The sequence below is a fragment of the Crinia signifera genome, chromosome 6, assembly GCF_055691185.1.
Source record: "Crinia signifera chromosome 6, ASM5569118v1, whole genome shotgun sequence".
Taxonomy (NCBI): domain Eukaryota; kingdom Metazoa; phylum Chordata; class Amphibia; order Anura; family Myobatrachidae; genus Crinia; species Crinia signifera.
Window position 1 is genome coordinate 257,460,807 of NC_139222.1, and position 16,075 is coordinate 257,476,881.

General features: G+C 44.0%; 1 protein-coding gene across 1 annotated transcript in view; it reads left to right on the plus strand.

Annotated features, from left to right (window-relative positions):
- LOC146009243 (alpha-2-macroglobulin-like) overlaps window positions 1-16,075 on the plus strand; it is a 99,292-nt gene that overhangs the window by 11,068 nt on the left and 72,149 nt on the right. The window contains exons 8-10 of the mRNA XM_083149407.1: window positions 8,621-8,744; window positions 13,428-13,542; window positions 14,969-15,078. Of these exons, the coding sequence (XP_083005533.1) occupies window positions 8,621-8,744; window positions 13,428-13,542; window positions 14,969-15,078 (349 nt within the window). The remainder of the gene's footprint in view (window positions 1-8,620; window positions 8,745-13,427; window positions 13,543-14,968; window positions 15,079-16,075) is intronic.

The window sequence follows — 16,075 nt, forward strand, 5'->3', positions numbered from 1 at the left end:
TCCGCCTGTCGACACATGTTGGCAAAAAGTGAAAACCCCATGTCGACCTTCCTCAAGTCGACCTAATGCTTGTGTCGACCTAATGAGGGAAAATGGCTCTAACTTGCAGACTTTTCAGTAATGAAAGGTGCCATCTGCTGAGAATAAAGTGATATGTGTCTCGACCTAATGACCCTGTCAGCTTAAATCCATGTCGACCTTTTAAATATGTCAACCTAAAGCCTGTCAACCTTCAATGATCAACCTAATGCATGTCAACTTTCCTGTGGTCGACCCAGTGACCGTGTGATATGTTAAAATTCTTAGTTTAAATTTAAACAAACTGGACTCTGTTAAGACAGAGAAGAGCCGGGACTACAGCGCAGAAGTGGAAAAAGTCGGGCGCCTGAGGAGATACAGGAAGTGGGGGGTAAAGGGGCAGGAGGGCTGGAGGCGGGAAGCAGCATGAAGAGCGGAGGGGAGAGAAGCGCGGAGTGAGCAGAGCTGAGCCAGAGATGCGCGCCGGGAGTGACAGCCGGGCAACAGAAGCGCAGCGCAGGAGGGGACTATGTAAAAACCGGACCGGACTAAACCCCGGACTGCCAGACAGGACATCAAAATCTGCAGTCCGGAGCTTGTAGGGTCCGGTCCGGGGGGTGTCCTGTCCAGGGGTGTCTTGTCCGGGGGGGTCCCTGTGATAGCTATCACCAGGGACATGGGGGAGGGGAGATTACAGCCTCCCCGGGTGGTCCGGACCGTCCGGTTTTTGCTACATGCCCGGACCATACAGGGAGGCTTTATTCTACCCCCCCTCCTCTACCTGGTGACAGGTGTGACAGGCAGCCCCCCCGACAGGACACCCCCGGACAGGACACCCCCCGGACCGGAGGCTACAAGCTACAAAATGCAGAGTTTGATGTCCGGTCCGGAGGTTTTGTGTTGGTCCGGTTTTCACCCATACCCGCGCAGGAGTGACTTGCATGGGCGCTGGGAGGAGTGTGCCACACCTGCTGAGACCGGAGCGGGGGTCCCGACTCCCGAGGCGGCAAGTGTGGAGGAAGTGCCAGGATGGGCCAAGAGTGACGCTGATGGACAGGCCAGCTGGGGGCAGGAAGAGACCGCAAGTTTAGAGCGACAGCACCACAGCTGGAACAGCAGACGGCCGGGACCAGAGAAGGAGGGATGCCGGGACTGGAGCAGTGAGACCGCTCGTGAGTCCCTGATAACACCCCTAAGTCTGTGACACTGAGTGGCCCCCACTATATCCCCTCCTTGGGAGAGCACCCCACTGCCCAGACCCCACACCTCAGTAAGAATCAGGGGCAAGTTCAGGCTATTCATCTGAAGATTAACCCCTAGACGGAGCAAGAGAGGGTTAGAAAAGGGATTGGGACCAATGAATCCCTCTGCTGCCATCTGCCTGAATAGCATTAAGGATGGGAGGGAATCCCTTGTTGAATTGATGGACAAGCAGCACCCTTTATAGTTGAGCCATTGAGATCTGGGGCTTCTCATACAGCCAAGGAACTCTCAAGGAGGCACTTAACTGAGTTTAACAGCATATATAACCCGGTGGATTACAAATACCTATTTGGGGCAAGGAACTGACTGTTAAAGGCGCTTTAGTCACTCCTACAATTCTGAGGGGATGGTTGAACTCTCATCCCAAAGACTCTGTTTTATACCTAATAGAAGGGACACATTGGGCAAGGACTACAGTGATATCACTCCATTACAAGTGCACTATAAAAATATTCATTATTGCGCAATAATACCTAATATTATCTGTTTATCGTTACCTATGCAATAACCAGTTCTGTTTATCTTTATCTATGCACTAGTAATTATATGTGTTGTTTGATTTATGCAAATGTGATACTCAGGTTATGTTCCATTGAATGTGAAGTTTAGACAGTCTTATAGTATCAACAGTCAGAAGCGAGTTATACGGATTAGCATGTAGCGTTATTGGTTAGAACCGTAGAATGTAGCAACTCCCTGGAGTTGTAGTTAGTCAGAGCACGTGGTAAATTATTTACTGTCATTAACTATTATGTACTGATATTAGAAGCCAGGTTCAAAAGAGAGAAGAATTGCACTATGGATGCAAACCTAAAGGGAGGAATATTTCAAACAGATGGAAATATTCTGGTCTTTTTTAATTTAAAAAATTGTACTTTATTGTTAATTCAATCTAAAAAAAGAGAGATGAACAACCTATCAGGATTTTTTAACATATAGAATCCGTGTGGTGATCTCCCTTTGTTGCTTGTGAAATTTCAAGAGAGGTTAAAATGAACATACATACATACAACACATAATGTGGTGTGCCATTGCACGGAAAGAAAAAAGTAGTGAATAAAGGGAATAAAAGTGTCCCCCTTATGCTGGTTTACAAAGAGACGTTGTGTCCTAGTTAGGTTCCTTTTCTGAGAGGATCAGATGTTTTAAGGTTCACCCTTTCAAGTAGGGTCAGTACCCCTAGGTTTACTAGCCCCCTCTCACAGGGTTTTGCAAATATTGGGAGTAACTTCAGTTGTGGATTTAGTGTCACCTAGAGTCGAAAGGAGTGTAATTTTACCAGACAGTTATGTTTATTACTGTATTCCTGGTCTCCTTTTCCTTTGTAGGTTCAGGTAGTTAACCACCATTTGGCTATGTATTACTTGATATGCTTTTAAGTTTCTAGGGAGATTTGTCTCTGACTTGAAACTATACATACAAATACCACTTGATCATATTAGTCACACCAAGTTTCTTCTTTTAATCATACGGTATTTTCTTATGTGCAGGTTTGGGTGCACTATGGCTCTCTCTCACTGAGCTATAGGCTATATTTTTTTATACATCTAGGCTAAATGCATTTTGGGCAGTTGTTTGTGTGTGAATTGTGGTGACTCAAGAGTGTTGTGATGCCGCTCACTCTCACTGAGTTGCATCAACTGGTATTATGATACTAGGGTTGAATTCCCTTAATCAGAGCTTTAGTATTACAGCTCTTTCTCACTGATGCCGCTCACTCTCATTGAGTTGCAACTGGTATTGTGATACTAGGGTTGAATTCCCTTTAATCAGAGCTTTAGTATTACTGCTCTTTCTCACTGATGCCGCTCACTCTCAATGAGTTGCAACTGGTATTGTGATACTAGGGTTGAATTCCCTTTAATCAGAGCTTTAGTATTACAGCTCTTTCTCACTGATGCCGCTCACTCTCACTGAGTTGCAACTGGTATTGTGATACTAGGGTTGAATTCCCTTTAATCAGAGCTTTAGTATTACTGCTCTTTCTCACTGATGCCGCTCACTCTCAATGAGTTGCAACTGGTATTGTGATACTAGGGTTGAATTCCCTTTAATCAGAGCTTTAGTATTACAGCTCTTTCTCACTGATGCCGCTCACTCTCACTGAGTTGCAACTGGTATTGTGATACTAGGGTTGAATTCCCTTTAATCCGAGCTTTAGTATTACTGCTCTTTCTCACTGGTGCCGCTCACTCTCACTTGAGTTGCGTCAATTACTGTTATGATACAGTTATAATATTAGGGCTGAATTCCCTTAGTTAGAGCTCTTATATTATAGCTCTTTTTGTGAATTTGTCACTGTAGTATATTTTTATTAATCACACACCAGCCCAAATCGAGTCGTATATCAGGGTTGAATTCCCTTGATAAGAGCTTTTGATATTTTAGCTCTCTCTTATTGAGTCACTACTGTAATATATTTCTATTGAGTTAATCACACAACTGCCTCGTTTAAACTGTATGACACTTTTTTTCTGTGCAAGTTTTGGGTGCAATACAGCTCTCTCTCACTGAGCTATTTGCTACTCAAATACATGCACTGTCTGAGCTCATTGCCCTTTAAATCGTGCCTGCTATCATTATAATATTTGGATATTAATTCTTCTAGTTTCAATATTCGCAGTGTGACTCTCTCTCACAGAGCCACTACCGCAACATATGAAAGAAATACCGTATGTATTTTATCACACTGAAATCCAATATTATAGCACTATTTTGTGTGCAAATATAAGTGCAATATAGCTCTCTCTCACTGAGCCATACTGCTGCTTATATTTAGTATGATTTCGGTTCCAGCACTATTTTTAGTGCAAATATAAGTGCAGTATAGCTCTCTCTCACTGGGCTATCCTGCTACTTATATTAATATATAATCTGGGCTAATTGCCCTTTGGATATCCCGTTGTATGTGGGTGACGGTGATAAAAAGTTTCTAGTGAGGCGATATGACTCTCTCTCACTGAGTCATAATTGCTATGATTTGTATTTTACTGATTAGATTAAATACTTTTACTGTGGTTTTTGGTATTGCAGTATAACTCTCTCTCACTGAGTCATAGCTGCTAAGATTCACATTCAGTAATTGGATTAGATAATTCTGAAAATCCCCAGTCAGTAAATAGTTTTACAATTGCTCTGCGATTGAGGTGTGCAGTTATACTGCTTCACATTAGTATTTCAATTCACTGACAATGGTTATTGGTCGCCATCTAGTGGTGGTTTCCCTGCATTGAGAGGGACCAGAGTGGTCTTTTACTCTCAATGGCCCTTATTCTAATCGGATCGGTACGGCCCGCGTGCGGCCGTACCGCCGATGTTTTTACTCTGCACATGCGCAGAGGTGAATCTGCGCATGTGCAGCCCCCTTCGCCGCAGACGTATTTCGTCCGCCGCAAAGGGGGCGTATAGGGGCGTGAGAGGCATCATGCCCTCATTTCCCTATGTGTACGCCCCGCGTTTCATGGGCGTTCCCATGCAAACGCGGGGCGTATGCATGGTAATGAGGCCATGACGCAACTCATGGGGGCGGAAAGCTGACGTCGCCGGATGTCAGCTTTCAGCCCCCATACAAGCTACCACACGGACGATTGTCCGTGTGGTCTCAGCTTGCGGGAGCTGCCGCGGCGTGCGGACCTGCCTTCGATGGTCGACGACCATCGAATGCAGGGGGCAGCTCCCACCATGGTGGAGGCGTAGCCTCCACCATTTTTATGCGGATCGCCAGCCGTCCGTGTACGGACGGCCGTGGCGATCCGTAGGGTGGGCGGGGATTGGTTTGTGCGGCCGGAGCCCCGTGTGCGGCTCTGGCCGCACCAACCAGAATAAGGGCCAATGTACTGTGACTGTCTCTCTTGGAACTATGTATATATAGGCTAGCCTATATGCTGGTTACATAATAGCCATAAAACATATAAAATGTATTAATAATGTATTCATGACTTAATGTGTTTGATGTTAGATACATAGTTCCAAGAGAGACAGTCACAGTACATTGAGAGTAAAAGACCACTCTGGTCCCTCTCAATGCAGGGAAACCACCACTAGATGGCGACCAATAACCATTGTCAGTGAATTGAAATACTAATGTGAAGCAGTATAACTGCACACCTCAATCGCAGAGCAATTGTAAAACTATTTACTGACTGGGGATTTTCAGAATTATCTAATCCAATTACTGAATGTGAATCTTAGCAGCTATGACTCAGTGAGAGAGAGTTATACTGCAATACCAAAAACCACAGTAAAAGTATTTAATCTAATCAGTAAAATACAAATCATAGCAATTATGACTCAGTGAGAGAGAGTCATATCGCCTCACTAGAAACTTTTTATCACCGTCACCCACATACAACAGGATATCCAAAGGGCAATTAGCCCAGATTATATATTAATATAAGTAGCAGGATAGCCCAGTGAGAGAGAGCTATACTGCACTTATATTTGCACTAAAAATAGTGCTGGAACCGAAATCATACTAAATATAAGCAGCAGTATGGCTCAGTGAGAGAGAGCTATATTGCACTTATATTTGCACACAAAATAGTGCTATAATATTGGATTTCAGTGTGATAAAATACATACGGTATTTCTTTCATATGTTGCGGTAGTGGCTCTGTGAGAGAGAGTCACACTGCGAATATTGAAACTAGAAGAATTAATATCCAAATATTATAATGATAGCAGGCACGATTTAAAGGGCAATGAGCCCAGACAGTGCATGTATTTGAGTAGCAAATAGCTCAGTGAGAGAGAGCTGTATTGCACCCAAAACTTGCACAGAAAAAAAGTGTCATACAGTTTAAACGAGGCAGTTGTGTGATTAACTCAATAGAAATATATTACAGTAGTGACTCAATAAGAGAGAGCTAAAATATCAAAAGCTCTTATCAAGGGAATTCAACCATGATATACGACTCGATTTGGGCTGGTGTGTGATTAATAAAAATATACTACAGTGACAAATTCACAAAAAGAGCTATAATATAAGAGCTCTAACTAAGGGAATTCAGCCCTAATATTATAACTGTATCATAACAGTAATTGACGCAACTCAAGTGAGAGTGAGCGGCACCAGTGAGAAAGAGCAGTAATACTAAAGCTCGGATTAAAGGGAATTCAACCCTAGTATCACAATACCAGTTGCAACTCAGTGAGAGTGAGCGGCATCAGTGAGAAAGAGCTGTAATACTAAAGCTCTGATTAAAGGGAATTCAACCCTAGTATCACAATACCAGTTGCAACTCATTGAGAGTGAGCGGCATCAGTGAGAAAGAGCAGTAATACTAAAGCTCTGATTAAAGGGAATTCAACCCTAGTATCACAATACCAGTTGCAACTCAGTGAGAGTGAGCGGCATCAGTGAGAAAGAGCTGTAATACTAAAGCTCTGATTAAGGGAATTCAACCCTAGTATCATAATACCAGTTGATGCAACTCAGTGAGAGTGAGCGGCATCACAACACTCTTGAGTCACCACAATTCACACACAAACAACTGCCCAAAATGCATTTAGCCTAGATGTATAAAAAAATATAGCCTATAGCTCAGTGAGAGAGAGCCATAGTGCACCCAAACCTGCACATAAGAAAATACCGTATGATTAAAAGAAGAAACTTGGTGTGACTAATATGATCAAGTGGTATTTGTATGTATAGTTTCAAGTCAGAGACAAATCTCCCTAGAAACTTAAAAGCATATCAAGTAATACATAGCCAAATGGTGGTTAACTACCTGAACCTACAAAGGAAAAGGAAACCAGGAATACAGTAATAAACATAACTGTCTGGTAAAATTACACTCCTTTCGACTCTAGGTGACACTAAATCCACAACTGAAGTTACTCCCAATATTTGCAAAACCCTGTGAGAGGGGGCTAGTAAACCTAGGGGTACTGACCCTACTTGAAAGGGTGAACCTTAAAACATCTGATCCTCTCAGAAAAGGAACCTAACTAGGACACAACGTCTCTTTGTAAACCAGCATAAGGGGAACACTTTTATTCCCTTTATTCACTACTTTTTTCTTTCCGTGCAATGGCACACCACATTATGTGTTGTATGTATGTATGTTCATTTTAACCTCTCTTGAAATTTCACAAGCAACAAAGGGAGATCACCACACGGATTCTATATGTTAAAAAATCCTGATAGGTTGTTCATCTCTCTTTTTTTAGATTGAATTAACAATAAAGTACAATTTTTTAAATTAAAAAAGACCAGAATATTTCCATCTGTTTGAAATATTCCTCCCTTTAGGTGTGCATCCATAGTGCAATTCTTCTCTCTTTTGAACCTGTACTCTAACCATATTGCCTGGATAGCACCCGCTGCCTAAATAACCAGTAATTGAAGGCAAAACCCCCCCCCAATAAAATATAGGGGATACTCTAAAGAAAAGTGTGTGCGGACTCCTAACTCCCTCTCCCCTACCCCCAATCCATCTGATATTAGAAGCAACAGGTTGTCCAGGTTGGTGCAAATAAAGTGTTAACCCTTTTTGAACCACACTGAATCTCCTGCCTCCAATCCTCTATAACAGTGGTTCCCAACCCTGGTCCTCAAGTACCCCCAGCAGTGCACGTTTTCGAGGTGACCCAGCATGTGCACTCATTATTCAGACACATTTTAAAAGATCCACAGGTGGAGCTAATTATGTCACTTGTGATTCTGTGTGGAGACCTGGAAAACGTGCACTGTTGGGGGTACTTGAGGACCAGGGTTGGGAACCAGTGCTCTATGACATAGAAGAAGCAGCACCATCCAAGCGGCACCACCGGTAAGAGAACACAACCAACCTACACCTGTGGTTATCACAACCGTATTCCTGAATTTCTATACTAATGTACATCTAGTACTGCTAGAAAAGTAGATAATGTGCGGAGAAGAATAATGCAGGACTATTCCCATAGATTCCTGCATTATAATAACACTTGCTCCTAATCATGTAGGAAATCGTTATTTGGATCTTTGTCTATATTTGTTAATATAAATCAATCTGTGATGCTCCTACAGTATAACCTTCTTCTATATATAATCCATAGTTTGTGTAATCAGCATGCTATTAGTAGAATAGGGTTTGAGTATAATATCTTTATTATTCATGTGATGCCAGGATTTTATTTTGTATTTTCCAGTTTTTCGGCCAATGTACTGTGTCTCCGTCTGTAAGGAGCGTATTCAATTAGCTGCTGCGCTGACTACATCCTCAAGCTACTTAGATAGAGCCGTTGTGGTAATTAGCTGTGGGGTATACCCTGAGGCTACTTGCATATGCCCCTGATTCCACTAACAGATAGTTTACAAGTGATATACTGTACTGTTTACTCATCACATCTCTCTTAGGTACACATATGGGAAGCCAGTCCAAGGGAATTACACTGCTACCGTGTGCCGAAAACCTGGTTATTTTCGGTGGAATCTTGATCTTACAAAACAAGAAGAAATTTGTGTTCATTTCAGTGGAAAGGTGAGATCATAAGAAAGTTAATTTACAATATGCTGATTAGGATCAATGAAAGTTTAAGTGAGATCAAAGGCAGTTACCTATGTGAGAATCTGCCTTGTACAGAGTATTGCGGTTTCTTCCAAATACCCATTTTTCTTTATTACATTATTGTCATTTTTAGCATTTAGCCTCCTCCATTGGCTGTTTAGTTTGTCTGTACAGCTCAGGGCACTGGACCTAGAGTTTTACTCCTCCCACTTTTCTCCACCTTTCTTATCTCATTATTTCCCTGACACCCTCTCGCTCTCTTGAATCTTTTACTCCGTCTTTTTCCAGGAAACCCTGTCTCTCTCCCCCTTATCCACTTCCTCTCTCTCTTTCTATCCCCAATAGCCTCTCCGTTACTCCCCCTCACCCTCCTGCCCGTTTAAGGGGCTTTGTATTGACAATAGCAGGGTGGGATCCCTATCAAGATTTTGCTATAGAGCCCACAAAATTCTATTTATGCTCCTGAGCAGATGAAGTATCATCTGAAACATCTGGAACTCAGGAGAATCCCCAGCAACCACGAGCTGACAGCAACTGATCACAAGAGCAGTTTAAATAGCCCACCAAACAAGAGTTGGTCACTTATTGGACTCAGCTGACCAGGAGTCCAAAGCAGGGATTGGTCGGCAGCAGAAGGAAGAGAAACATGAGTTACTACACAGGGGGACACCAACCCTAGTGATGCCATTGGTTCCCACCGCTCTCAATCAAGCGCATTTTCCTTTATATCAGAAACATTCTGCTGGTGTGTACACTACTCTGTCATTACCACAATTGGTACACACATTGGGCCGATTCAGACCGTCTCGCTAGTGTCTACACTACTCTGTCATTACCACAATTGGTACACACATTGGGCCGATTCAGACCATCTCGCTAGGCTGCATATATTTGCTTCCTACCAAGCAAGTAAATGCCTCCCCATCAAATGCACCCCCCCCCCCCTCGCCACCCAATTCCCAGCACTACGACAGGAGTGGATGTGTACACTTACACCTCTGCTTGGAAAAATCAATTGATGGTGAGTGATCATCGAATGAAAGTTACAGAAAAAAACATACTAAGAAGCAGCGCTGGAGCTACAATGAATAAAACTCTCTGAGTTTGAATATTTACTTTATATAAAATATATTAATAATAACATTACATAAACATACATATATCAATATAAAAATGGCAGTAGTATAAAGGAATGGAAGGCAATTTCCAATAGCTTTCTGGTCCAATCCTGGAGTGGTAGGCAAACAGATGACGCGTTTCACCACTGGCTGTGGCTTTTTTAGGGGGGAAAAAGGATTGGACCAAGAAGCTATTGGAAATTGCCTTCCATTCCTTTATACTACTTCCATTTTTGGGGACCACTAAATTGGACTTTGATATCTTGGGGAATTGTCTATTGGACTTTCATCACCACCCACCAGGCAGATTTCTCCAGGGGAGCTACAAACCACAGCCACCTGTTTGAGTTCACTGCCTTCCTGGCCAAATCTATACAGGACCCACTTTGGCCCCCCAACAAATCACCCATTTGGATACCTCCAGGTGAATTTCAATATTCAAAAGCCACCTGTGAGAGGACAACTACTTCTATACCCTTGACCCTGCCTCCCAATATCCTCCAGCGGTCATTAGAGGCCCAATACCACCAGAGAGGACCTGGGCTCCATTTACAAACTCCTGCATAGCAACTCTACAGACTCCTCCAGCAGCACCGCATTGGCATACCGTGTAAATAGAGGGGACCTGTGAGTCTTGTTCCCCTGTACCATCTAAAAAAGTGACAACAGCAACAATAGCATGTGAACTTACCTGTTGAAATTGGATACATCCATATAGAGCCTTATGATACCCTAGGCTATACCATCCATCCTGCGAGAGAGATATTTCTTTTATCATTTTTATATTGATATATGTACAGTATGTATGCTTATGTGATGTTATTATTAATATATTTTATATAAAGTAAATATTTAAACTCAGAGTTTTATTCATGGGCATATATTCAATGCCGTGGGCGAGCGGTGACTGCGAGCAGGACTTTTTGCTCGCAGTCACCGCTTACCCTGTCAGTATTCAACTGACCCCCCCTCATTCGCAAATTCCCCCTCGCTCCGTTTTTTGAGCGAGGGGGAATTTGCGAATGTGCCTCCAAAAGCTGAGAGAGCCGAGGCTAATTACAGCGAGTTTGCTGCACTAGCCTCGGCTCTCGCAGTTTAGGGGAATCTTCGCAGTTCTGTAACTGCGAGGATTCCCCCGGAACGTTGCATAGTGCGAGCGGCCGGCGCGGGGGTTAAACTGCGAGGATCACTGGTTTTCTGTGATCCTCGCAGTTTAACCCCCTCGCCGGCCGCTCGCACCGGCATTGAATACTGCACATTGTAGTTCCAGCGCTGCTTCTTTGGGCATTATTCAATGCCTCAGATTCGTCGTATTTTACAGCGAATTTGGCAATTCGCCGGGGTAACAGCGAATTTTCTGTCAGAAAAAACAATTCGCCCTATTCAATGGAGCCAATTCGCTGCAAATGAACAGCGAATATCTGTCGATTCACCGTGTGCAATTCGCCGGTGGTTTTCAATGGGGTTTTTAGTCGAATTCGCCAAGAGTGTATTCAATGCTCAGGTGGAAAAAGGCTTTCTCCATTGATTTTCGTCATGATTCTCCATTTTACATTCGTCATCTTTTTTAGGTGAACTGGAATGTGATCTTTTAAAATAAAGGGGTTTTTTATTTTTTTTAGGGTGTCAAAAAATATGATTTTTTTTTTCAGTGAAGGGGCAAGCTATTTTTATTTCTGTGTTTGCTGCACATGAATATATATTAATTTTTTTATTTTTTTATATATTTTTTTTATTTACACATTCGCCAGCAGGGGGCCGGGAGCCGCTCATTAATATTCATATATTCACTGCACTCTGGTCCCGATCATTACATATGGATCGAGACCAGTAAGTGCAGCGGCTCCTATCCCAGTCCCCTGCCTGCCAGCTCTAGAGGGGTTCTTCCTGTGTCCCTGCCAACCCTCCTTCACCCCCACAGTGTCTGGCGCAGGCAGGGAGGCTTCCATCTCCCTCCCTGCAGCTGTCCCCCAGCTCCCTGCGGTATTCGCCGGGGGGGTTAAAATTCGCCACCAGGGGCATAGAGCCCCTCAGGCGTTGAATAGGGCGGCCGGGCGGCTGCCGGGCGAATCTCCCTGAAGGGAGAATTGCTGCGAAAGTGCAGCGAATCCTACACAGGATTCACTGCCAGCCACGATCCCGGCCATTGAATACTGGCCTTTGTTTGTTTTTTTTCTGTACCTTTCATAGGCAGTGACTACCCCTATACCCCAGCAGCAGCTTTGGGAAGACAACTCATATCCAGGCGCCCTTCATATTCTCTATTAGAATACATCCAATCGAATGAAAGTAAGCCTGGCAGGGCCGGCGCCACCACTAGGCAAACCTAGGCATTTGCCTAGGGCGCCGGCCACTGGAGGGCGGAAAATGCCGCCCGGGTACCTGTACCTGTCTATTTAAATCTGGCGGCGGAGGCAGCGGGGGTCCCTGCAGTCTATTAAAAATCACGAGCGCTATCCGCCGGGCTATGCGGAAGCGCTTCTAGTATGAAAACTCTGGCAGCACGGCGCACGCTGATCTCAGCCAATCAGCGTGCTGCCAGAGTTTTCACACTAGAAGCGCTTCCGCATAGCCCGGCGGATAGCGCTCGTGATTTTTAATAGACTGCAGGGACCCCCGCTGCCTCCGCCGCCAGATTTGATTAGAGAGAGCGCCGAACGACAGGTACCCGTACCCCTACTCGCCGGCACCGGGGCGCCCCCAGCCCGACTCGCCTGGGGCGCTCCGGTGCCTTGCACCGGCCCTGAAGCCTGGATTTACTTTTAATCTGCGAATTGGGGGCAAGCGCTGATGTCATGTGATATCATCCACTCTCCCCCAGCAGGCAGGGGCACACCTGTATTCGCACCGTTTTTGTGTGCACACCCACAAAACACTGGGTGGGCCTGACGGAATGCCCCCTGCCTGTCAATCAGGCAGCGAGCACCCCAGTGTGCGAAAAATTTGCCAAAGGCAAGTGCATGCAGAAATGCACATGCACAAAGTAAAGACTTCAGACCCATGCGAATGCACACGGCACTGCGAATGGACCGGAATAAGGTCCTAATACCCCTGAATTCGTATCATGCTGTGTGAATAAAACTACAAACACTGGTCCTAATTAAGGTTTCCTAGCAAATTATTGAATATCACTATTCAGCGATTTTTGGCAATCTAAGGACTGGCATGGGGTTGGTGATGCAGCATTGCAGTGGCACGGTCCGGACAATGCAGGCGTGTCTGGACCATTTGTGGGGAGGGCCGCTGCGGCTTAATATGACGATAAAAAATGACAGCCCATGGACTGGCTATGTAGCTAACTCTGCAGCCAGGGGGCTACCCATCTATATGATTGCACTGCAAAGAATGACCCGGCATGGGGGGCAGCCTTGCCCTGTTCTGACAAAACTATAACCCATACTGAATGAGGCCCATTGTCACAGATATTTATGTACAGAATTTTGCAGTGGAATAAAAACACAAAACTTACAGCATATTAAAAGTTGGACATTTGTTGTTTAATAAATTAATCCTGAATTTGTTCATCTCTCCCTCTCAGCTGGATGGGTCGGGATGTCACATCTTAGATGTTAAATCTGAGACTTTAAAATTGAATGACTCCAGGCTTGAAACAACCATAAGGGGAACAGCCTCCATTTTTGAAGAGGGAACAGGTAACATAGTTTGAACTAGATGGATGCAAGTCTTTATTCAGCCTCACCTACTATGTAACTATGTAACTATGTAAGTTCATTATAAGAAATAAAAGAAATCTGTCATGTGACACTTGCCCATGAATGTAGTACTGTATGCAGGGGAGACAACAGTTCGGCAGGGCCCCAGTAAAAATAAAGGTGGGACGGGCAGTGCCTCAAGGAGGGGGTGCAGCCATGCCCCCATAAAAAAAAATATAGCGAGAGATAGAGAGATGACAGGCTGCCGCTGCAGCTGTCTCTCTCCCCAGCTCAGCACACAGCAATAAGGAGCATATGCTGAGCTGGGGAGAGAGGCTGTCCTGCGGCAGCCGCCTGTCATCTCTCACCCACTGCCCGGCTCCCTGCAATGCAGGAGGGTGGAGATGAGCCCCTCCAGCAGACCCAGGCCCAGGTAAAAAGCGGTGCTATTATAATGCCCCATCCACCGCAGCTTTACCTATGTTCGCTGCAGTGGTCCCGGCTCCCCTGGCTTCATTCTGATGCTATTTCGACGGGCTATCATAAAATGTCCGCCCCCATATAGCAAACTGTTCTATGAAACTGTCTGCTGTATGGGGGCAGCCATTTTGTGATGGTCCATGTTTAGCATCAGAATGTAGCCAGGAGGGGAGCCGGGACCAGCGCAACGAATACAGGTAAATATGCGGGGGATGTGGGGGGGCACGGGCGGCGGGGTGGTGGAGGGGGGGGGGTGCTTTATTATGGGCGGGCGCCCTAATTATAGTTACGACGCTGGTTAAAAACGCTGTTCTAGTGCACATTATAGAAGAAGTAGAATCTGATTGGTTGCTACGGGCAACATTCCATCGTCAATAGAATTCCCATCTTTACCCTCTCGTCATAGAACTCCTCTGTACTATACCTGCCAGTACGTAGAAGGATATTATTGCATACTGTACATATTTACTTAAGCAAGTTATGGAGGCCTAGCATCATACTTTAAGTACGTTACTGCCTCGCGGAGGTCATGGGTTTGGTTTCCATCATGGCCCTAACTGTGGGGCTTGTATATTCTCCCCATGCTTGCATGGGTTTCCTCCAGGTACTCCCGTTCCCTCACACAGTCCAAAAATATACTGGTAGTTTAAATTGGCTCCAAATAAAATCAACCCTAAATTGAATGTGTGCACGTGTGCACGTGTGTGTGTGTGTCTGTGTGCGCACATGTGGTAGTGAACATAGATTGTAAGCTCCACTGGGGTAGAGTTTGATGTAAATGGCCAAATAGTCTCTGTAAAACATAAATAACTGGTATTAAATAAATAATACACCACAATGCAAGTTCTCATTTATCATAGCATGCCTAGAACTCAGTATTATGATCATTGTTCTACCCTAATACAAATTATGCGCTGACTCTAACATATCATTACTCCTATTGTAGGAATTGAGTTATCAACAACCAGTCAAACAATTATATCAACTGTCATCAACAAGGTGTCGTTTGTTGATGCTGATAGTACCTACAAGAAAGGGATCCCATACAAAGGACAGGTGAGTACTATTCTTGTGCAGTGCAGAGGGGTTTGTGCTGTTCAGACTGCAGAGGGGTTTGTGTGCTGGTTTATATATAGCAATATAGCAATATTTTATATATATAATTAAATATACTTAATTATATTGTAATTGTGCTGGTCGTGTGTTAGGCAGGCTGTCAGTCAGTGTAGCGGGGTACAGTACTACACAGGCAGGCTGTCAGTCAGCTTCTGTTCATTTTTTTTTTTTATTGTGGTGTGTGGTCATTGTGGTGTGCTGCACTGCAATCCAATACACCATATACTACTGTCAGAAGCAGAACAGGTTCAGTGTGTGATTGTTCTGCCTGCCACGGTCCACGCAGTGTTATCCAAGGCCCAGCCATTAAAAAAAAATACAGTAAAAAAATAAATTTTGCTGTTCTTTATTTTTTGCTGTATACTGCACCCCAATAGTATACACCACAAGTTCCGTGTGTCATTGTTCTGCGTCCACACAGCATACAACAAGCTAAAAAAATCAATTTTTCTCTTCTTTAATCATTGTTTGTGTGTACTGTACCCATAGTATACTGTCAGAATGTGCGTTTGTTCGGGCCTTCACGCAGCTGTTAGCTGCGCATTAAAAACAAATTAAATTAATTAAAGTAAAAAAATCCTAATCAATTTTTCTCTTCTTTATTTATTCTTTATGTGTACTGCACCCATAGTTTACTGTCAGAAGGTGGGTGTGTGATTGTTCGGCCTCCACACAGCGTTATACAAGCTGCGCATTAAAAACAAATTAAATCAATTAAAGTAAAAAAATCCTAATCAATTTTTCTCTTCTTTATTCATTCTTTGTGTGTACTGCACCCAAATACACCATACTGATACTGTCAGAAGTTCTGTGTGTTAATAACCAGCCAATTTGCTGCAGACCTTGGCCTAATTTGAATGAAAACAACATTGTGAGCTGTAAAGTTGTCAAAATTGTCTGCAAAGGGCTGGAAATTAATGTTATCGAGGTCAATACT